Source organism: Orussus abietinus, unplaced genomic scaffold, assembly GCF_000612105.2.
Source record: "Orussus abietinus isolate OABI.00-Male unplaced genomic scaffold, Oabi_2.0 scaffold8, whole genome shotgun sequence".
Classification (NCBI taxonomy): domain Eukaryota; kingdom Metazoa; phylum Arthropoda; class Insecta; order Hymenoptera; family Orussidae; genus Orussus; species Orussus abietinus.
Window position 1 is genome coordinate 1,493,988 of NW_019395997.1, and position 23,927 is coordinate 1,517,914.

General features: G+C 50.1%; 2 protein-coding genes across 3 annotated transcripts in view; one reads left to right on the forward strand and one right to left on the reverse strand.

The window, feature by feature from the left end:
• Positions 1–856: 856 nt before the first annotated feature.
• Positions 857–7,995, reverse strand: LOC105699447 (palmitoyltransferase Hip14). 2 transcript variants are annotated; one of them, XM_012424434.1, is made up of 11 exons: positions 7,614–7,995; positions 7,368–7,471; positions 7,159–7,297; positions 6,886–7,085; positions 6,579–6,788; positions 6,235–6,514; positions 5,956–6,156; positions 5,570–5,731; positions 5,339–5,495; positions 4,985–5,229; positions 4,542–4,896 (listed from the first exon to the last, which is right to left on the reverse strand). In XM_012424434.1, exons 2-11 carry the CDS (start codon positions 7,442–7,444, stop codon positions 4,660–4,662), a joined length of 1,908 nt encoding a protein of 635 aa, XP_012279857.1. In that variant the 5' UTR covers positions 7,445–7,471; positions 7,614–7,995; the 3' UTR covers positions 4,542–4,659. The 2 variants fall into 2 exon arrangements, with proteins under 2 accessions (XP_012279856.1, XP_012279857.1); XM_012424433.2 differs by having other exon boundaries at positions 857–5,229.
• A 2,947-nt stretch (positions 7,996–10,942) lies between these two features.
• The window catches only part of LOC105699518 (transcriptional regulator ovo), a 45,651-nt gene continuing 32,666 nt past the window's right edge, over positions 10,943–23,927 (forward strand). The window contains exon 1 of the mRNA XM_012424577.2: positions 10,943–11,192. Within this exon, the coding sequence (XP_012280000.1) occupies positions 11,105–11,192 (88 nt within the window). The 5' untranslated portion in view covers positions 10,943–11,104. The remainder of the gene's footprint in view (positions 11,193–23,927) is intronic.

The window sequence follows — 23,927 nt, forward strand, 5'->3', positions numbered from 1 at the left end:
GGTGTGATCCTTCCTTCGCGGTTCCTTCAGGGGGTCTCCAGTGCTGTCGGTACCACAGTGCTCGTTGCGTCTGCGAAATGTCTAAAGTTCCTTCTTTGTACACGGTGGCTATCGCTTTCACTCAATTTAGCTAGTGGAAGCCTCTCGATTACCTTGGTTGTGCCTCAACGGCATGCCGCAGGTGTTCCTGGAAAATAAGTAGCGCAATTGGTCGGCAGTGACGCGGCGACTCGCGTAGTACTTTTCATTCGTCCTTACAGACTGTGCACGGGACAGCAGCACGGAATAGGGAATTCCGTCGGTATCCTCCGTTCTTGATTGTCGTTCGCGTTTCCCAATTCCGGGGGACAATTCGTTCGTTGGGATGACGTTTGCGTGGCTTTCCTCGCCGTGGTTATTTTTCCAACTGCACAGCAGTGCGGACAGGTGCATCGTTTCCCTGAAAATTCAGCGTTCACGATACCGTGGTCCAGGAATTGGGATTTCTTTTTAGCGTACTCGTCTCCACGATCTCGGCACCTTTTAGGTTGCTTTCATTGGTTTCAGATGCGACAGTGAAACCATGGTCGGTTGCTAGGGACGCGTTCGACGGCTCCGAGGTGTCGGAAGAGTGATACTCCTCCTCGACAGTCATTATCCATGAATTAACGCTTAAACGGGGAAACCGAAAGTAAAACGAGAACGCGTGGCGAACCAAGCCCAACAAGAAACTGTCAACGCTGTCAACTTGACAGCTTGTCATGTCTTCTTTCGCCCCGAATTAAAGGCCAATTTGTGCCGATGCGAGATTGCCCGATTAAACGACTAGAACGAACATAATGAATACGGTACCGGAAAAATGAAGAAACAGGAGACATAATAGACGAACCATTTATTATTAATATTCGTAACGCTGACTTACACGGTACAATTGATAATATCCTGGCGATCTTTACATCAAGCGACGCCCTTAAACTCGGGCGCGGCCTTTCCTCCCCTTATCACTCTCGCAAGCTAAATATAATCTGTCATTCATTTATTTATTCGTTTATTGTATATAGACCAGGTCGACTCGAGGAAAGTCCACGAGAATAATGTACAGCGTTTTGCACGAGCTGCACCGACCCTCTGACGTTAATTTACACAAGGTCCATGGACAGTGCATAATTGTCCGTACACCGCCAATTGACAAGAAACGAGCGCTAACGCGTACAATAATTAACGGCGATGTACATAAATTTATCCCCCTCGCAATATCAATTCGACTAGAAAGTGGTTACGCTAAGATAAGACATCGAGTCGTTTAATCTCTCTTTTCTTCTTTCTTTTTTTTTTTTTTAATTATCTACGACATGATTTCCTCCTCGCCGCGCAAAAGTAGGAATCTCACGGCGACAAGTGATATCGTTTGTTCATTACTTTTAAGTATAATCGGTATTAACGTCGATATGGAGCGTGGACACGTAGGTGTCTCGAATTCGCATTGGTGTTCCTAAAGCGGTGCAAAAGTGCACGTCGCGGATAATTAGAGACGTTCGGAGGTAAAGGCCGGACATTTCGAGCTCGTCTCCCAATTACCAATTTGTCCCGGAAAAAATTGACAAAAGTCAACAGACATCGCCAGTTAATTTCAGATATCGCGTTTCCTTTAACGCTACCTTTTGTTTATTACCGTCGACGCGTTTGGGGATTTTACAACCGAGCTCCGTTTACGGTACACCCTGATAACAAATTCCAGGACGCGGCGCAAAAGTTTGGATTATCCTAAAAAGAGGTTTAGAATGGCGTGTTCCTTGCCATGTAGCAAGAGATTCGGACAAACTCATTGTCGGGACACAAACGAGCCGACAAAATGTCCGGCGGTCGCCGCGGTTTCTTTACGGAAGCGACACACTAGGATAATAGACATTGCCGCTGTGAATGAACATAGAAAAAAGGTATATATATATATTATATATATATATACACGCACACGCACAGGGGAACGAATGTCGGAGGTGCACTTAAGGACGAGCTTAGAAGTAGGATTACGCGGCTTAGTTTTAAAAAATATACTGTAAAGAGCGATCGCGCTTAGTGGTCGACGTATAGCTCGCCGAGGGGACGAAAGACTTCGAAGAAGTTGCAAGGTCGGCAGAAGGTACCTCGAGGTACTCTTCCACGTGGTACTCGACTTTGACTTTTTTACGCGGAAATTCTGGGACTTTGGGGATTTTTATGGGGTTTTTAAGGGGTTCCTTAAGAATTCTCGATGGCGAATGGAATGTAGAGAGCGCGTAAGCTAGTCGTTGGTTTCTTTGAACATGGAAAAAGCCGTCCTCGCAAGGATCATGAAAAAATACTCGCGCACGTACAAGAATATCACTCTCTCCTTAAAACCGGTGCTCTCTCTCCCCTTAAAACCAGTGCCGAGAGAGCACTCATGTAATGTGCTAAAATCCCAATATGCAAATCGGAAATCGCTCGTTAATGCTCCGCTAATGGCTTACCCATGGTCTTGTTGCTATTAACAATAATCAGGGGTCGCGTTAAAAAAAAAAAGATCCCTTTTACCCGCCTGGCGAGACCTTTAAAAATATATCAACGTGAAGGGTCCGCTTAAAAAAAAATGTCTGCTACCGATATTCGCGAGAAGGGACCTCTTTTTCTAATGTCTTTTCTCGCGACGTGATAAGGGACATCTAATCCCTGGTTAAAAATTACGTTACTTAGAGCTAACAGAATATCGAGGACGAGGAGAAAGAAATTAAGTCCCCGGACTTAATTATTAAAAAAAAAAAAAAAGAAAAAAAAAAGAAAGTATCTCAGAGGACTTCGACGTGGCGAGCGATCTATATTTCTTCCCCCGCGTTTTCGCCCCTTGATAAGGCAACGCGATAAGCGACAGCGAATCGCCAGGATTAATTCCACGCTCTGTCGAATCCTCGAGATCCCGGTTTTTGCGAGAGTTTTATGCGGTACACGATTTTGTAGGACATAACGACGGCTAATGGTAATTGCGCTCTCGGGTATAGTCTTCAAGTATAGTCACGACTAGGACATTTAGAATTTCGATTTCGCGTATGTACAGTACAGAGAGTAGTCGCCTTCAGGTCCTAGACTATCGTTGCAACTTTACGTTATCCATTCCCTATTTTCTTTTCTTTTTTTATACAGGTTAGACGCTCTCGAAGAAAATTCCTATTTACAAGCCACGTGATCACGTTTGCGGAAATGGATTATTTCTCACCCTCGAAAGAGTTTCTCGATTAAGTACGACCTTGCCCTTTGCCAATTGTCGTTTCTTGTCCTCGCGTTTAATTTTTTTTTTTCCTTTGTTCTTAACCGATCGCATCACTCTGTGGGTTTGTGCGTTGTTATGTCGGAGGAATATACAGAATTCGCAACGCATCAACGACGGCCAATTTCGAGGTGTCCTTTAATTGCGTAAATTGTCTTCGAGACGATTACGCGAACAATTCGATCGATCCCTCGAGAGCTATTCGATTGAAACGTCCGCTGGACGATTTGTTCGCATTTTAAATACAATTACGATACAAAAGTAACGCTCCGGAAGCTTTGAAGAAGCGCGCGGGAAACTTAAGTAGGCGTATAGAAAGATCAAAGAGGGGGCGATAAATAAATAACATATAAATCCTTGCAGATAGTTAAGCGCATTTAAACGTCGCATTACACTGACTTTTGGTGTATAATCACACTAGGTGAGTCTTATCAGGAGTGTCGGTACACTCCTGGAACTTAATCCTTAACTTAATCGACTATCAGTAATAATTAGAAGAGAGAAAAGAAGAACAACAGAGACGAAAATCAAAAGCAGACGTTAACGAGACGTTCCCGCTTGGATTCCGGTGCTGCAGACTATTTATTGCCATGATCGTGCCTAACTCGCAAGTTCCGAATGGAGGTCTTTGAACTCTTGTCAGGATAATACGCGATATCACAGTAAAACCAAAGTTAAAAGTAAAGGGTTAAAAAGCGGTGTTCCTCCCTCGCCGCTTTTTAATTCGCTAAGTCTCTCCTATCTCCCTTGAGACGTCGACGGAACATTGATCGAGAGATATTCGATTACAATTGGTCTTCAATGGCAATAACGGATATATTCGGGCGTGATCGCTAATTGCGCGTACCGAGAGAAAACTTCGATGTTCCGTTAATTGTCAGCAGTGCACGTGTCAAGGGCGCAATGAAAATCGGACACAAATTATCGGGATGAATTAGTCGAGGCCCACAGGGGAGGGCAATGAGTTGTACCAGTTTCCAATAACTTGTATTAAAGAAAAGAAAAGAAAAAAAAAAAAATAATACATGATCCCCGAATTGCCTCCCATCAGTAGACGACCAATCACCGGTTGCAATTAATTGCCTCAGTAATTATTGTCCTGCCATGTTCCTCAAGACGTAACGACCCGTTATCAGAGGCATGCGTGATATGGTGTCAGCTTCTGATGGCTATAGAAATCCCAAAGGGTGGAAACGACATCCCACCCTGTGTTAATTCTGGTCAACGGAGAACTATCCGAGTTATCTCTCGCGTTAACATTAATCCGCCTTCCACTAACCCGATGCATTTTTTACAGGGTTCGGGACAAATCGTCCCCCCTGAAGCGGCCCACTGATGAAGCAGTAGCATCGCTTCGGTCCAAGTCCAAGGAGACGCCGAAACTCGGATTTGGAGATTTCCTAGACGTACTGGAAGTTGTCCTTCGCAGCTAGGAGAGGCAACTTCTCGACGCTCTGCTTGATGTCGAAGCTGTGCAGCCAGTCGGAGCTGGGCTTCGCCTTTAGGCCGCAGAAACTGCAGTTGCAGAAGTCGGCAGCATTCTGAAGAGCCCCTCGATGGAAGGGATTGCCCTGTTTGAAGTGCTTGTAACGGCCAGCGTTCATGCGCTCGTTCGTCGTCATGCCCAGTACCATGATCTAAGGGGAAGATGGATATGTTGATAATATGTGATAAGGGTGACGATTTACCAATCTGTAAATAATTTCTCGACAAGTTACGACTCACCTGGTAGCACTGGCACGCCAAAAGGGTGTTCACCCAGAAGGAGTGGAGTGCGGTGTTCGCTGCGACCCACACCACCCACGCATCGCAGGTAGCAGCTGCGACCAGGTAATTGCCTGCGCTGTGACCACTGGTCAAGTTAGTCCAGCACTCGAATTGCCAATACTGGACACTGGCCGACAGGACGACGATGCAGAGGCCAAGCAAGGACGCGAGGAAGCCGAGGAAGTACCTGTGATTGTGCGCCCCTGGAAAGAGGAGCCGGAAGTCGTAGGAATTTCTCCAAGCGAGGGTCGCTTACACCTAGTAGGTAACTCGAGGAGAGGAGGGTGCTCCAAGACAATGACAATTGCTTACCGATACAATTATTTACCCAGGGACAGTGGTGGTCGAATCGCGCCACGCAGCGGTCGCAGGTGGAACAATGCTTCGAGCGGATCGGCCTTCTGACTAAGCAGCTGCTGCAGAACCACTGCGGCTCGAAGCCGCCCGACTCGGCCAGCTCTATTATCGTCTACGAAGGAAAAGGAAAATCAATGAGTTAAGGGAAACGCGATAACGTGGACTCTCGACGAAAAAGAAACCTACGTTCAATTTGTCCTCCTGGGTGGCCGTTATCACCCCAGGATCTCCACGCCAAGATTGCAGGAAACAGATCCACAGAGGAACGGAACCGCTGACCAAAAGCAGCCACAAATACCAGGCCGCGTGCACGCCTAGCCAAAATATCCATGTCACGTATATCCACATCTAAAGCAGGAGAAACTGATATAAGCGATCTGGGGATACGCTTGATACGTCGTAATCGAGAATATCGAGTGCAGACTGGATCCTGATGGCTTATCGGGTGAAATAGTTCTCCCTGATAAGATACATTGGTGCTCTACTGATCGATAGCCTCGAAGTGACAGGTTATTCTTGTGGCAACGAGGACTGATTAGATGTCATTTCTTAATTAGGTTAAGACGACTCACCTTAGTCGCCAGGTAGATGGACATGGGCAGGACGTGGAACAGTCTTTCGTCATAGAGGAAATGCTTCGCTAAGTAAACTGCTATGTACAGAGTGAGGAAGGCACCTAGTTTCATAAGATAATCCAATCCACTCTGGAAAACCATGCCGATCAGGTAAAACAGGATGAATGGGGTGCTAACCATGCAGTACCACCGGACTCTCTGGAAAGGAATCTGAATTACTGTCCGATAGATTATTTTCTATAGCAGAGTAAATTATGAGTTCTTGGGTTAGTTTACCTTATCTCTACACCATGCTCTCGTTCTGCCCTGCTTCTCTCTAATTTCTTGGCTGACTTTGTGTCCGAGCCAAGCAGCTCCGATGTGAGGACTGAGCAAAGTCTGCGGAGTTTCGTTCTGGAAGTTTGGAACGTCCAGAGCTGCTCCGTGTTGAATTAACGTAGATATTGCTGTGTGATTTTTTGCTATAATCGCCCAATGTAGTGCCGTATTCCCGTGCAGATTGTCTGTGAGGGAGTGCGATGCACCCAGAGTTAACAGGAGACGAGTAGGATCCAAACTGTAACAATGACATTTTGTTGGTATCGAAGTATTCGAATCGACAGGAATTTGTAACTATTCACCTGTTAACTTTGTAAGCGCTCCACATGAGCGGGGTCATGGCACTTCTATCAGGCATGTTTGGATTCACTCCTTTTGCGACTAGATATGCTACTATGGCCGTGTGGCCAAATTGTGCTGCCAAATGTATGCAGGAAAAGCCCTCAGAGTCTCTGAGCGTTGGGTCAGCTCCTGCTCTCATTAATATCACAACCGTGGATAAATGACCTTGCCTGAAAAAATTTAACGAAGCATTAAATTCAAGTAGTTCAATAGTTACATACTTTTCAGATGCTATCTTAATATTAACTATATCAAGAGGTGACCAACCTCGTAGCCCAGTGGAGAGGCGTCGAAGCCAATTCCCCACCGATCGCATCGACGACGGCTCCTTTGGCGATCAGATACTTAACAATTTCCCTACGATTATTTATCGCAGCCCAGTGCAATAATGTAACCGTCTCGGAATCCGGTTGATTCACGTCTGCTCCCGCTTCCACCAGTTCCGTGACACGGTCCAATGCTCCATACTGCAGAACATGTAATTATTATTAAATTCCAGTATAAAACCCATCTTCAAATAGACGTTATCACCCTATTCACCTGCGTAGCTCTAACGATATCGAAGGAGCTACAATCTTGAGTCGCCGGCCTAGCCGGCTCTTGTTGTAGACTACTGGAATCTTCGGGTTCCCCGCTACCCTCCCCTTGGCAAGCAGTTTGCATTTGCAGCGCGTACATGCTGGGCAAAAACAGAATAAACAGGTCTTTAAATATTCAGAGCATGCACCGAGTGCAACTCTTCCAGAAACCTTTTGCTGAATAAAACTCGTAAAGGACCGAACATTAAATTCGGCCGTTCTTCCGTCATATTAGTTCGAGCGCCCATAAACGTTCAATTACGCCTCTAACATCTCTGAAACATTAATTATATGAGATCTCAGTTATACAACGGATCTAGCTACCTGGCGGTAAACGATGAAGTAACTGAAGTAAAGGTTAGGTGACTCTCAGCCCTCTCGGGCGGCGGGCGAGTCGCTCCGTCGCTTCGCGCTTACCTCGTAAGTTATGACAGTTCCTTGATCGCTCGTATATATTGCCCCTAGAGAGGATGTTGCCCCTATTATTTTCGCGCGCGAAAAAACAAAAAAAAAATGGTTCGAGCGTGTCAGGGCGAGAAATTCACCAAGTGGCTCGGGGTGGGGCGCGTCGGCCCATCTCGGAGGAAAGCTCGACAAAGCTTGACCTTATCCTCGACGTGGGAGGCGCCAACCCCTTTTCCACCACCGTGGCTTCCACCCCGTTGCGATGCGTCGACGAGCACGGACGAGCGTTAAGAAATGAGCCTCTTCGCCAGGCTTATTCTAGGCATAGCGATTGATAGCGATCCGCCGTTCTTCCGAACCTCTACTAGCGCGACTCCGATTTCACGCGATGCATCGCGTGCGTCGCTACCGACTTCGCTCCTCCACCGTAGAATTCTTCTCTTTGCGGTTTTACGGGAAGCTTTTTATTGACTAAACCTCCGACACTCGGTCGGTACGAGAGAAGACGCTAGGGGGATGCGACTCGTGGCGTGCTCTGTTAGGAAACTAAGACACACCCCTGCCCTTGATAACCTCACATTTAACGATAGTCGATAATAGGTGATGAGGTGTGTCGAGAAAAGTCACCCGATAAGTTACACAAATTTCAGATATTGGTAGTGACATCTGTAGGTAGTGAGGTATACTACGTATAGAGTAGTGTCGGTAGGAAGTGGAGTTTGATACCGAGTTCCGCTGTCCCATGACAGATGACGCGCGTGGCGCTCGCGGAGCGCGCAGTCAGTGAACCTTTGCGAGGCGCGTCGATTTCGTAAGTCGGAATCTCGAGGTAACTGGTAAAAGGTCGTCGCATCGGGTAACGCCGGCGTGGTAACGCGTTAATACTCCAAGAAGGAGGCCGACTCGTTTGGTCGCGTTTATCACCCCGGGCGTCCACTTCCTCCCGCCTGAGACCCGCAGCGACAGAAAAATGGACGTGAGACTGGCGTCCCGCGAAAGGTTCTCAGGACGATAGGGAGTCCCGGGAGCGTAGATTCATTGTCCCGGGGTTATGGAACTTCTACGGCTTGTTAACATAGGGGAAAAATCCTCTCACGGTGCAAAGTTCACGGCCGGCTGGACGATCTTATCGCGATTCCCGTCTCCGGGGTCTTTGTCTCGCTCTACGCGAAATTACACATCTCCCACGAAGGATAGAGCAGCGGGAATAGCCTCGCCGCAAAAAAAGGACGAGTCGAGTCCTGCTCCTCGAATATCCCCCAGCACCGATGAGGATTTCTCAATTTTTACGAATTTTTTTAATAAAACTTCACCCACCTCGCGCCATTCGAGCGTCCCTTCGGGCGGCCATCTTGGATTTCCGTGCAGAAGCGTCGATCCGTATTCGACTGAAAAATCGCGATATTATCCGCGACGAGGGTCAGATTTTCGAGAAAGAAACGGTACTCCTCGTCACGAGGAGATCAGGAAACGGATTCGTCCTTGCGGGGAACTTTTCGCGCCGTCGAAAGAAGTCCAATTTGCCGGCCGTAAAAATCGCGAGATTTCTTTATTGCCGCCCGCGACGCGCTTCCGCGGCGGGAAGCGATTTAACAAAGTCGCCACTCGGTCGGAAACGGCCGGAATGCCCTCCCGGAGGGGCGAAATGTCCCGCGAGAAGGTTTTTCGCATCGTTCGCGAGATGTTACGGGGCTAGAGGGGGCCGAGGGGGAGGAAGAACCCCATCGGCGAGGGGACTTCCATCGCGCTAATGGATAGGCAATTCTCGGCGGCGCGCTACGTCGAGTAAACGCTCGCGCGGAGGTAACGTCTGCCATATGCCGGGTGGAAACCGGCCGCGATTTTTGCCGGCTAGTCGGCGCGAGATAAACGGCGAAATAAAATAAAAGAGAAAGAAAGAAAGAAAGAAAAAAAAAAAAGAAAATCGAATGGCCGCGTCCTCCAGGCGGAATTCGCGAGGTGGCGGCGACCGCGGACCGAATCGCCGCGTCCCATCGCGTTAAGAGCCTGCAAGGGACCATATGGGTAGCGCTCCCGCGCCAAGTACACCGGGTACTCGAGACGATGGATCTCTACGTCAAGGGTACCTCTTGAGAGGCCTGAATTTCTAAGATTAATTTGGAATAAAATCGGGATGACGCGAGGGAAACCTCGCAGACTCCTAGAGTAGCGTCTTCGCGCCAAGTATACAGAGGTAGAGCCTCGAGGTGGGGAATTTTTTTACGTGGAGGATAGCTTTTAGGAGCGTAGATTTCTTTCAGTCTGAATTTCTAAAGATTTCGCGCCGAAGAGCGACTCTGCATTTCTACGGATACTTTCGCGTTCTTCCGCGGAGGGTACTCCGGGACTTCGCTCGAGTAGCGCCTCCGCGCCAAGTACCTTCCCTTGAACCGCGAATTCCGCCCGAGGGTAGCGGGAGCGACTGTAGCGAATCCAGCGAATCCGGCGAATCCGGTGGATCGGGTACAGTGCGTACTGCACGTACACCAGGGGTACGGTACGCCTTCCTCCGCCAACCTACCTACCTACCTACCTACCTACCTACCTACCTTCCAACCTACCGGACTATAGCGAAAACAGTAAAAAGAGGGCACTCGAGCCGCGTCGCACCGTTGCACCTGTATCTCTGCCCTGGCACTCCTACCTTACTGATCTCGCGGTACTCGCGGGCTCCGATACTTTCAATACTTTCAATGCATGTAGTACTCGCGATACACTCAATACTTTCAATGCATGTAGTACTTGCGATACGTTCAATACTTTCAATGCATGTAGTACTCGCGATACACTCAATACTTTCAATGCATGTAGTACTTGCGATACACTCAATACTTTCAATGCATGTAGTACTTGCGATACACTCAATACTTGCAGTACTTGCGATACTTTAAATATATATTGTACTTGGGATACTAGTAATACTTGCGATATTCGCAAAACGCACTCCGCTCCCCCAAGAGCACTTAGAGATTAAGATTCGACATAGACAGAAAAAAAACGCAGAAATTCAGTGTACGGATTAAAAAAAAAGCTTGGAAATCATTTTCATAAATGATTAGAGATAGATATGGTCATAGACACTTTCGCTGATGAGCCCTTTTGACGTACGGGCGAAATTCCCGACCCGTGCAGGCAATAGTCGACCAAACGTTGGGCCTTTCGCAGTCGAATGGGTAAGACCCGAATTACCGAGCGAGAACACGCAAGTCAATATTGTTGTGGGGGAAGGAGCTCGTCCTTTCGCAATGTTTACATCGAAGCATCCTTTATCAACATAATTCGAAGTTAGGGGCTTATCCCCTCTCCTTAGGCCTTGATAACTGATATGCGTTGTTCCCACGATCAGTTCGATTTTGGGAGTCGCCGCGTACTCACGATCGACTTTCGATTTGCCGTGAAATTATGCGTAGAGAAATGTCTACGCAAATCGCGAGCGCGCGGAGCTAATCGAGATTATGTAGACTGTTTTGTGATAAGACCGTGCCTTCCGCGGATCGAGGGAGATGTACGGCTTCGACGAGAGGTGCTACAATGTGCTCCAGAGGATGTTCTACCAGTTCGAACCAATTGTCGGCTTCTGTCCGGTTACTGGTGAGTAAGGAAGAAAATTTTACACCGTCCGTAAGGAACAAGTCGGTTAGCGCGGTTAACGTTAACGACTCTGCCAAGTAAATATAGGCCGAAGTCGCGCGATAAAATAAAATCTGACCTTGTAAATCGGCTCGAAAAGATAATATTAAGTAAAAGGAAAAGTAAAAGGTGGTCGGTTATCCGTGATTGCTTGAAATTGTCCTTCGAGTTGGTCGGTCTAAAGGAACCTCCGAAAACGTGGAAAGATAAACAAGAGTCGGTGCGTTGAAAGGAGGTGGATGAAAAATCGAAAAAATGGAAATGTGAAAATATGAGAATATGAAAATATGAGAATATGAAAATATGAGAATATGAAAATATGGAATAAATTAAATGTAGAATCGAGTCAGATCGAGTCAATCGTCCGAGTCGGGGTCGCTCAAAATCGGTTCCTTCACGCCCAACGACGTGACCGCCCCGAAACCCAACAACGAAGGACATTTTGGCAAACAATTCTCAGACTCGCGACTCTCTTGGCTACTAGCCAAACTGCTCTCGCTCAGATTATCCAATTTCACTCCTACCGGCAGTTTCTGAGGCGGAGGGTCGTAATTGACCGTCGTAATTCCGTACATCTCTCGCACCGTGACATTAGGATTAATTTCCTCGCAAACTTCCGCGTCCTCCTCGACAATCTTCCTCCTTACTCGTCTGCGTTTTTTCTCTTTGACCAAGAGATCCTCCGGCAATATCGGCTTGACCCTGGGCACTATGAATTTAGTCCCCGAGTTTGAGTCATCCTCGGAGGGTGAGGTGCTGTACACTTGTGCAAAACCATCCTTCGTGATTACAGTGTCCGAAGACGAGCTGCAGCTGCAGCTGCAACTGTAGCTCTCGGTAGAAGTTTGCGAGGAAGTCGAGCTCCTTTCGCCATCGGTGGACCTGCCATCGGAGTAGTGGAGTTCTAAGAAATTCGTAGGTGGGTTCGCATAGTTCTTGGGGTCTTCTTCGAGGTGCAGCTCTCCGACACAGGGCTGCTCCTTCGGACAGTAGTACAGCCTGGACAGTATCTCGAAGAATTTGCTCTCCTCGAGGAACCGTGGAGAGTCCTCGTCAGAGGACGAGTTATTACGAGCCTTGCTTCTCATCTTTATTTTCCTCTTTCTTTTCCTTGACACGGTCTGGCCCATTTCATTGTCTGACACGATCATAGGAGGCTCGTTGTCCAGTGTACTTTCAAGGAAGGCCTAAAAAAGGGAGTTTTTAAGTATTTGGTATTTTTACCGCACCTTCGCGATTTCACGTTCAGCTGCCGACTTTTCTTTTTTTTACAACGATGCTCGGGCGCGTTCGTGAGACTTCTAGAAATCATATTGTAATATATTCAAACCCATGGAAACGTACGGCGCGATTCTTTTGCCGATGCGGCGATACAAGGTATCGGGAAACGCGCGAAACAACACATTGTAACAGATGCGAATTTATTACGGAACGACTCGAGGGATCTGATATTCGTTCTCGAGGTAAAGCGAGTCTCGTGAGGATAAGGTCGATTTTTCGGATATTTACCGGTTTGGGCGTGAAAATTGGTAATTGGACTCGCTTGGACACGGGCCTCGACCACGTTGTGCAGTGGCTTCGCACGTTGAAGTAATAACACCTGTTGGGATGTCTACGGGATCGACACTCCACCCAACCGTGATTAGAGTATCTGAAATCATCTAGCATAAATAGTGGAACCCGGCGCAACCTTCAGATCGGTTTGTCACAACTCGTGGGCCTTTCTTTGTCAGGCCAGATTTCCGTATTTTGTTTCGAACGATACTGTGCATTATCTTACGAGTTTCCGACGCGGCTGCTCCTGTCATCGCAATATTTCCGCTTCCCGAAGTTCTCTAATCCTGGTTGGGCCATTTTTCGAGTCACTTTAGACACTATTTATTAATATAACACTTGTGACGTATCGCAACGCGCGTAAAAAAAAAACGATACAGGAATCAACTCGTTCCCGACATTGCATCGGCAGACGACGCGCAACCACGTGGTCCCCGGAGGAACGCCAAATTCATCGGTTGGCCGCGTCGCGAGGGAGGGGATGAGCCGAGAGACCTCGCGTATACCGCCCGCATAAGAGTCTCTCTCTCGCACTCACGGCTCATGCGGGGGCGAGAGAGAGCACCGGTCTCCCAATGCCTGGGGCGGGGAGTCTCATGAGGCAGGGGTGCAAATTTTCCATGTTCGTCAAACATTCGAGTCGAGACTTGAACTCGTGCCATTATATCGTAAAAATAATGAAGTATCGCGATAATTACAATGAAATTCAAAGGAATCATTTGAAAATTCCTCAAAGTGAGGGTTCGAGAGCACTGCCCGCGATTCGGGAAGCTCGACGTATCGATCTATCGAGAGTGACAATGTTCACCCGATTCGACGTTCAAACGGTTGCAGATGAGTTTTGTTTTGGAAGATGGCGGAGCCAGAGTCGGACTAGGACGGATTCTCGCGGTTAGTAGGTAAGATTATGTGCGATTATGTGGAAGGGGCGAGTAGGGCACTCGCGAGCGATCGAGCGAAGCTTCTCGCACCTTCGCCCCGGGAGGGTATCGCGTCCTCTCGGGTTTCTCGCGTCGGCGATCTCGCGCGGGGGCGGCGCTCGGAAGTGCGGCCGGCTCTGGTCGCTTCCGCTTCACCGATCCGGAGCAGATCCCAATCTCCGCATCCCGTTCGGCCCTGTTCCCTTCTCGCGTCCTTCCTTTTGTCTCTCGCGTTTTGTCCGACTCGTCTACATCCTTCCTAGGGTAAATAACAATAAAACCCGGGACCTGCCGACAGGGCCACTCGACGCGCCGCCATCTTGGAAAGTCGAAGAAGGGCCACACGCTTCCTCGTCTTCTTTTCGCTTAATCAACGTTAACCCTCCATTCTTTTTTCAAAAATTACCTCAAAACTTACCACAACCTGAAGTTTACAATTTATATTAATAGTTGTACGTTAAAATGTTTACGGATTTACACTTCTTTTTTTTTTTTTGCGCCGGTTCCTTGGTTACAAGAGTGGCGCGATGTCGGATCGCCGTGTTAAGGGTCTCGCCGGGGAAATTAGATAAGACTTAACGAATATCCGTATACGGGCATGCGACTTCAAAGTCACATGGCATTACGGAGTGCCTCGCTTATCTAAGCCATTAGAGGGGAATACTCAGTTGCGTGCATCAGGAGAGAAAACCTGGAAACGGAAGTGCGGGTGAATTAAATTCCCCCTTGCAATTCACTCGCGGTGCATCGGGGTCATCGGAAAACGCAAAATGGGAGTTCGATATTAAAAGCGCATCAAAGTCGGGCATCGCGTCTCCCCCCTCTCTCTCTCTCCATCTTTGCGTGGTCAGTTCGCCCTGAATATCGGATTCTCGTATATTTTTTTTTTCTTTCCTTCGATCCCTCCTTTCTGATTTTTTTTCGCCCTTTTCTCAATCCGCGCATAATGCCCCGCCAGTCCGGGGAGGTTCTTTCTTCCCTTGGCTGGATTTTCCCCGATCCCTTGTGGAGAAAGAGGGGAAACGACCGAGACCCGGAAAAAGACCCTTTTATTGTGGCGCACCGTAGAAAAACCGGCAAAAAATCACCTCTCGGCCAGTCTTTTCTGAAAGAGAGAGGAGGGTGGTCTTCCTTCACCCCCTGCAGGGTAGCCGGCCGAGATACTCGATATGGGACCTCGAGCCTCCTTCACGGATTCGTCTGCCCGGTGATTGCATCAATCCTGGCTCATTATGTGCCCCTGCAGGTGCGTTCTGCTTAGAGAAACAAGAAAAAAAAAGAAATAAAAAGAAATGAGAAGAAGCATCCGGAGGATCGCGCTCCTGGAAGGAGGGGAGGCCTAAACACACCCGATGCAGATTTTCGGCGCATAAAAGAGAAACGAGCCTCGAATGGGAACAACGAGGTGCAGCGGTCGCCCATCTCAATGATTTCGGGACTATGGCTCAGTTTACCATGGTTTACGCCAACCATTTGGGACGCGTACCTTTATTTTCGCGGTAAAAGACCTCTCCTCGGGGTTATCTAGAACCTAGGGACCTAAGCTTAAGTTTTAGCTATACGTTTAATGGGCATTGTTTTAATTACGAATTCGTATGCGTTACTAGTAATCGGGGTAAACTTCGCCTGGGCGATTGTACGAGGTGGGACTTCTTTTTACCCGTTTAACCGTGTAGCCGGTTCTGGGAAGACAGAAAATCCTTGGGCGTCCGGCGTACGACTTCCCTTCCGAGAAGAGACCCGGGATGAGAGGCACGGCGACGCCGAAGGACGTAACAGGGTAATCTAGCCGGACGCATCTCGGCGCCTCCGTGGACCGAGGGTCCCGCCGGGACTTTAGCGCGACGCGCTCACCCCCCGCGAAATCCGGGGCCCTGTCCGGGATTTATGGGCCCCGACGGAGAGGACCGGTCCGCCCTGTCTTTCCGCTTCGTTACATTACGCGAGGGGGCCCCGAATTTGCATCGACGCGGCGCGTCCTCCCTCTTTTCTCCCGGCTCCTCGAACCTGCTCTCGTTATCCACGCTCCGGGATTTCGGAGACCCAATGGCTCCCCGTTACCTTCCCCGGGGTTTTAACGACCTCTGGTACTCGACTCGACGAGAACTCGAGTTCACGATGACCGTCCTCGGTTATGGTCGCCGGCGTCGTTTGCGGGTCACCAGTTACCGGCGTATCCGGATCGTTCCCCGGTGCGCTAAAATCACGGCCGGTGATTTCGGTGCGCCCGATCGACCATGCAAATGGTAGGGATCGGTTGCACGGATGCTGCGTCCCCGGCCCGGTTATTCGAGAGCCTTCCTCTCTCCTCCGGGGATCCTCGATCCTTGGTACGCTATTTCCGCAAGGACCCGGCAATTCAATGGACAGGATGGAATCTCTATTGAGCCTTTGAGGGAGGATCCAGGGGACGTTTGATTCGCCGCGACCTCCTCCGAGTCTTCTCTTTTGGGACAGCCTGGAACAACCGGGCGAAGACCTGCCCGTACGAACGTCCCAGGAATCGCGTCGGTGCCGATCGACCTCCGAATCTTTCCGGGACTCGATTACGATAAAATCTACGCTTGCGTGAATATTCTCGTGTTAATGTTTCCATGGGAATATTTTCACGCGAACATTTTCACGCGAATATTTTCACGCGAATATTTTCACGCGAACATTTTCACGCGAACATTTTCACGTGAACATTTTCACGCGAACATTTTCACGTTTTCACGTGAACATTTTCACGCGAACATTTTCACGCGAATATTTTCACGCGAAAATTTTCACGCGAACATTTTCACGTGAACATTTTCACGCGAACATTTTCACGCGAATATTTTCACGCCAACACGCCCGCGTATAGATATAAGCGTGTACATTCGTCGACCGGGTAGGTGAACTCGCGCGGTTCCGCGAGTGGTTCCGCTCCCGAGAGAGATGCTAGGTTAGGGTCCCGGGGGCGGCGGCGGAGGCGAACCAGGAAGAGGCGGTGGAAGAGGACGCCGAGCGTCCCGGCGTCGTCGCCGACGCCGACGGCGGCGGCGGCGGAGGTGTCGGTGGAGGTGGTCCGTCCCGTTAGTTGGCCCCAGCGGCGCGGGATCGTTGTCCGGGCACGGAGCGCTCTTCTCTCTCCGTCTCTCTCCCTCCCCCCGCGCGATCGGAAGTCCCTGCCTCCCCCCGTCAAGACTCGCGGCGTTCTCAAAGACGTCGGAATGGAATGCAGGCTGCGCCCCTTGCGGACGGGACGTGCATCGTCTCGCCGAAAATGAAGGCCCTCGATGGTATTTTTTTTTTTTATATTCCTTGCACGGATATGTATACCTACACGTGTAATGGATTATTTGGTTTCAATCGATAGATTGGATGGGTAACGGGGGGATATGGGGCAGGCGAAAAACCAGGGCAAGGGAGGAAGAGAGGAAGCGATGGTTTCGGCTTCACCCGTTAACACTTTAGTGCCAGGGGTTGTTAACACTATTTCTACCACGATTTTGTGTATACCTATTTTGACCGAAAGGTTTTGATGAGATGGAGGGAAATGGTACCGCTAAATAAATTCAACAATTATTGTACGAAACCTCAAAACATTAATTGAGAAAAACATAATTAAACTTTGAAAATAATTTCACCCGGTACGCGAAAAGCGCGATCGCGCTGCGTGGCACTAAAGCGGCTAAGTTGGGGTGGCCTCGCAAGATGGCGACCGTGTACCCCGTTCTTTTTTTTTTTTCTCTCTCTCTCCCAACCAGGGGAGATTATTTTTATTCCCCCGCAGGGAGACTAGGCGGCCACGCATCGCGATGTGAATGCTCTCGGCGCCAAGTTCACTTCCTCGTTCCAGGACGCGGCGCTCGGGCGTCCCGAAGTTGCGCAACTTCGCGGGTAATTATACGTAATAAGATCGCCTCTTTTCTGCGTCCTCCCCCTCCCGCGTAGCCGAGGAGCGGGGATACCTCTTTTCTCGTTTCTTTTATTTTCTTTTTTTCCCCCCTACGCGGCGCGCTTCCGCCCGACCTTTTTACGAGGACGGGGCGCCATGTCGACGGGCCTGCCTCGCGGGGTCTTTAGAGACGCGCATGCCCGAAAAGGACCCCGAATTTGGGCGTTGCTCGCAAGTGCACTTTCCTGAGAGTACGGGGAGATATTCGAGGGGCCCCGTGGGCCCTCTTTTGGTAGCCGAGACGATGCCGCACGGGGCCAGAGTGCTCCGAAATTTATGACGACGTGGAAACGCGCGTCGTAAAGAAAGGCGGCCGGCGGTGAATCCAAGATGGCCGCCCCGGGGACGCCACCCTTCCGCTGATTTCCCATGCAATAAAGGGTCGTTCGGGGGCTATTTCGCCGTTTGGGACCCGTGGCCCAGTTTTCCGCAGTTACTTCCTATTCGAGGTTTCTCCCTAGGGGTGGTTTGGAACTCGTCATGTCGGGTTCTCGGCCGTAAAACTGCAATAAAGGGTACCCGCAACGCGACAAACGTTTACCTTCCTCCTGGGAACCCGTCGCAGGGTTTGGTAATCGACTAGCAACGCCTCCTTAAAGTGAGCCGCACTCTGTCTTACTTTCCTCCGAAGATGCCTGCCGGACCGATTGTGGTCAACGAACTCGCGGACCTTGACTTTCTCTCGGGGAGATGAATCGGGCCCGCCGTTTCTCCGACCGATTGGACGACGCCGTCGCCGCCATCTTGGATCGCCTCTCGACCGACCGATTAAACCAGTCGGCGGGGAAAAAAAAGAAAAAGATGCCACGCCGTCGTTTTCAGCGCCCGATTAGCGCTCGATCAGCTGGACCAGAGGTCCCATTAACTTCGTCGATATCCATTAAACCTCTACCTATCTCTCTCTCTAATATGAGCTCGCTTTATGGGACGCTCTTCGACGAAGCACGACTCCGGGAAACGCGCGCTTCTCGGAGTGCACGCGCCGAGTCGAAGGTCTCGGTCGGCGAGAAATCTATGGATAATAACGAGCGGATGTTAAACGGAAGTGCCGGCGAGAAGGAACGCCCATTACCGGGAATTATGAGGAATCGATATAATCGAGGTACGAGCGCCCATTACCGAGAGCACGTGGGCGGTGCTCTCGGTGATTAATCGCCGGGTGGAGGGAGTCGGTTTTGAGGTTATGTCGCTGATAGGAAAATTTCGGGTTACCTCGTCGCGGGGGTGGATGCGTTGAAGGGATGTCGAGGGGAGGCGCCTCTTCCTCTCGGTGAGGAACTTCTCGGTGACCGAAAGAAAGTAGGATCGCCCGCGATTTTCACTCTCCGTGTTTTCGATTACGCAAGCGGCTAAACGTAGCCGCGGCTTACGGTTAATAAAACAGTTACGTTCGCCTACTTATAACGTCTTACGGAGCGATCTCGCTATCTCCGTCTCTTTCCCTCTCTCTGTCTCTCTCCGGCGCGTGCGCGGTAGCAGAGGAGGCCCCAGGAGCCAGCTTCGGTGATCCCGTCCTCGTCTTCTTCGCTCTTCCTCGAGTTTTCTTCCTTAACCCCTTAACGCCCAGATTTAAAGAAAAATTTTTTTTAATGTAAAAAAAGCACGAACATTTTCTTGGAAAAAAAATAAAATTCTGAATTATATTCGAGGGTGAAAAATTATAGTAAGATAAAATACAACGCCGCTCGAATTATCTCGAGTACTCAATCGAGACTATTCAAAGTGATGTTTCTTTGGATCAGCGATTTGTTTTCTCTCAGTGCAGAAAATCATTTTTTGTTTGTTACACCTTTCTTTCTTCTCTCTCCGATTTTTAGGATGGGAAAGAGGAAAGGAAGGATTCGGTAAGGATCCAGTCTGACGCGAGTCGCGCAAGGAGAGCAACTTTGTGGAGATCCTAAGGCCTTTTACTCGGGACTTTCGCGGACCTCGGACTCCTTTTTCTCTCTCTCTCTCTCTCTTCCTCCACTGCCGACCGTTCGACTCCGTATACGTCGGTCTCTCTCGCCCCTGACCCAGCCTTGACCCACTGAACTGCCCGCCGCCCTTGGATCTCTCTCGATCTTTACCGATTCGTTCCCCAAATTTTCTCCCCGATTTTTCCTTACAAGAACTATCTCTGTAATGAAAAAAAAAAAAATGAAAAAAAAAATCCTGTCCATTAGATCCACCACTGGGATATTCCGGCGATCGTTTTTTCCATTTCTCTTTTTCTTCTCTCTCTAGAACTCGTTCGGAAGGCCGTCGACCTTCTCGCTTTTCCGAAACTCCGCTCTTCGGATTTCTACGAGATAATGGGGTCGCCGAGGCCGTTACGTAAGACTCTCGTGGACGAGAAAGGAGGATGGGATGGAAGAGGGAATCGAAGAAAGAGGACGCGACGAGGGAGGGGGAGAGTCTTTTATTTGATACTACTTTTTTTTTTTTTTTTTCTATTTGCCGGTCGTGGACGGATATTCGGGGTCCTTGAGAAGGAGTCAGGATTTCACGGCGCGGAGGGTCGTCTCGGGTGGAAATGGAGAAACGGGAGAAAAGGAAAGAACGGAGGAAAAAGAAGGAAATGACGAGTCGCCGCTAAGTAACGGGATGGACATTCCTCTCGTTCGCTTACGCGACTTACTCGCGACAATGCGTTAATATTCCGTTTGTTTTCCACTTGCTTTGTGTTTATCGCGCGTTTGTCACATTCCTCGTGTATTCGCCTCGTGGTTGCGACGCGGCGAGAGGTCCGAGGCGAGGGTCAACGACGGCCGCCATCTTGGAGAACGAGGATACCAAGATGGCCGCCAAAAGGCCGAGGAAGCGCGGCTGGGTAACTGTAAACCTCGAAATGCCCAGGCTCGCTCGCTCCTTCCCCGTAAGAACCATTACCGATATTATCTAACGAAGGAAAGTAGTGCAAGGTCGCTTTCTTCTTACTCAACCGACTATTACCTGGCCTCGGTAACGGCGCATCTCTCTTTTCCTCTCTTGGATCAGCGAGGTGAACGATTCTATATATATACATATACACGTACATAAATAGTACTTACGCTCAGAATTTATTTGTAGAAACGGAAGAAGTCCTAGACAGTTAGAAAAATTCAAAGCCTCCCGGAACCTCTCAAAAACGTTAAAACGACACATTTTCAAGGTATTTACGATCTTTCAAATTACTCGAAGTTTTTCGGAGCTTATTATTTATTTATTTTCGTTTTATCATAGAGCGATATCATTTTAGATTAGGTTTCGGGAACAACGAGGGGGATGCACTTTTCTCGTTTTGGGGACCTGTCGTTCGATAAATTGCGACCAGGTCGTCGTCGGAGGCTCGAAGAGGAGAAGAATGGCCAGGCGGGAGGTTGTGACGCGATGACGCGTAATATTTTATTTATCATTACGACACGTGTCCCTCGGTGGTAACGGGACAAGGAACCGGCCTACTTACGCACCGTGCGGTTACGCACGCAGTCGGCTTCGCCGAGGAGCGACTTAGGACACCCGGGCGACGGGAACGCCGGCGACGGCGGGGTTCCAGCCTTCCGAGAAACGTGACCGAATGCCGTGGCAATAGGCCCAAGGACCCTTGGGCCGGCGGCCAACCAGGAAGCGGCGCGAGCGGAATACGCGCCGGCCGCTTCCTCGCGGGAGGGACGGGACGCGAGACACGACGACGTGACTCTAGACTCCCGGACTCGGCGGAGGGGGGAATTCCGAGCGGCGATTTCCCGGCGTATCTCCCGTGCTCGCGGCTAATGTCACGCCGCAGCGGGCGAATCGACCGAGGTGGCGGGGCGGGACTTTAGTCGGACGCCTTTTGCAACGTCCCGCCACCTCGATGGATCGGGATGAGGGATGGTAGATGCGCTTTTTCTTTTGTTTCTTTTTTCTTTCTTTAGAACGGCGCTTCAGAGTCGACGTCTGGCTCTGTAATTTCGCCGGCGTGTTTCTCACGTGGTGGTTTCCGCGGCGTGACCATGACGCTCGGCGTCGCGGACCGCGTCCACCGTGGAAAAGCGTCGATCGGTTCCACCGGCGAATCGCCGACGTCGCGAGACGTGACGAGGGGCGACCAGACGTGACGAGAACCGCCGCGATGCGTGGCCATGCTCGCGGCTGTCCAGGACGTGCCGTGGTAAAGGGACCGGCAGGTGATTTTACGACCTGACCGACACTATAGGGAAGAGTCTTTGTAATGATTAAATACAACCGCGTCGAATGGTTTATCGAGTCTCGCGTTATTCGCGACGCACGGAGTCACACAGAGCGCGACGCACGGAGTCACACAGAGCGCGGCGCTCGAAGTCACACAGAGCGCGGCGCGTCGAGTCACGCCCGCGATTTGGCGCGGTCGATTAGTTTTTCGCGCTCGACCCGCCGCGCTTTGTATGACACCCAGTGCGTCGAGATTCTAAGTTATCGCGGGAATAAATAGGGGCTTTTTTTTTTTAAATAAGCCGCATTAGGGATGTCGATGGCGTGTCACCGAGGTTTGCCTTTTCACTCGTTCCGGCGAAGCTCGGTTTTCCTTATGCGATGGCCGGGTCGACGACGCCGACGAGAATCTCGTCGCGTAGGGTACTTAACCTGGAACAAGGTGGAATACTAAAATTACACCGACCACTAACCTCCGAGTCGGAGCGAGTTCGGTCGTATAACGCCGCGCATCGGAAAGGAGAACACTCGTACCCTATTCTCTCTTCTTAAGTAATAATCGCGAATCGAACTACGAGCGGTCGTTCTTTAGCTCGGTTCGACGACATTCCTCCTACTGTTTCAACTTTCCTCAAAGCGCTGCTGCAACGTCCGCTAACACCTCGGGGGTTGCGACTTTGCCTGAAAGTATACCCAGAGGCATTAGACTATTCGCGAGATTTTATTTAATGACGACATTCCCAGATAAGGGTGGAACAATTTTTTTTTAATCATTTATTATCAACGACGCCACAGGTGGCGATTCAGGCAATATGGGATGATAATATCGAATATCGATCGATTGGATCGAGGAATAAGGGAGGTGACTCGTGAAACCCCGTAGAGGACGCGTTCCCAAGATGGGGAGAACGCCTTCGCGGAATTCGAGGAGTCCGAAACGACCGCGGTTACGATCGGCCCGCGGAACGGCCGCAATCGTAGCGATTTTACCGGTAGATTTACGGCGGGGAACGAGTGATCGGGAAGTTCCCCGTGTAGCGGAACGCGGCCAGGCCGTGGGACGGAACGCGATGCGGATCCCCAGGGGATGGTTTTCCCTGCGATCGGCTCGCTTCCCGCGCGGGTGGAAACGTCCAGGAATGGCGGCCATGCTCGTTTCGGGTTTATCGCTCGGACGCCGCGGTAAACTGCCTCCGGGAGGGATTTCCAGATCCCGGGAATGTGGAAACGCTGTCGGCGAAGAGTGGCCCTAGGTTGTCGAGCAAGCGGAGGAAACCGAGCTTCCGTTTCCGTCGGTTCGCGCCTCCGGAGGGAGACTTTCCGTATTCCGCAGGCGGAATGAGGGTCAATAGGACCCTCTCGTTAGCGGCTGCCTTTTTCCGCGTCCGGGTGGGACCAAGATGGCGGCCGATTCGGCGGTTGCGTCACGGCGGCCCCTCTGACGTCCTCGGAATAGAGGGATACCAAGATGGCGGCTCCTCGGCCGGTTGTGTAATGGCGGCTCGTCCGACTCGAGACTCGTGGCCCGAGCGAAAGGTGAACGTCCTGCGGGTCTCGTCCTCGTTGCACCTTCTTTCTCTCCCCCTTCGCTCCTTCCTTTTCCCTCTTATCGCCGCCCGCTTTCTCCTCTCTCCCTCGCGTCGCGACGTGCCTCCGTCCTTTTCTCTCTCTCTCTCTCTCTAGCTTCGAGGGGAACGACGGCGACGACGCCCGCGAGAGTTCGTGGTCAGGTTCGCCTCCAGCGGAGATTTCCCTTAACCTTCACCTTCGCGCCGACCGGTTCTCGCCGAAATCCAGGCTTTCCATTCACCGGCTCGGAAAGACGCGCGATTCCTAGGGGGAATGTTCGAGAATTTTGAAAATCCCGCCGGAAGCCCGACTTTCCGTTCACCGGTTCGTAAAGACGGTGGGGGTCGAATTTTCGAGGATTTTATAAATCCCGGCTCTCGATTAATCGATTTATAAAGTTGCGCGACTGCGGGTTCGAATAATCGAAAATTTGAATAATTCCGTCTGTACATTCAATGGGTGCATTCGGAGGAGAAAAGCGGTTACCGATGAGTTGGGAACATGTTGCGATTTTCTGCTGAAATGGTCTGATCAGTAAACATGTTGAGTAAACGTACCCATTTAGTAGATGAGCGCTAACAGATTACTCAACAG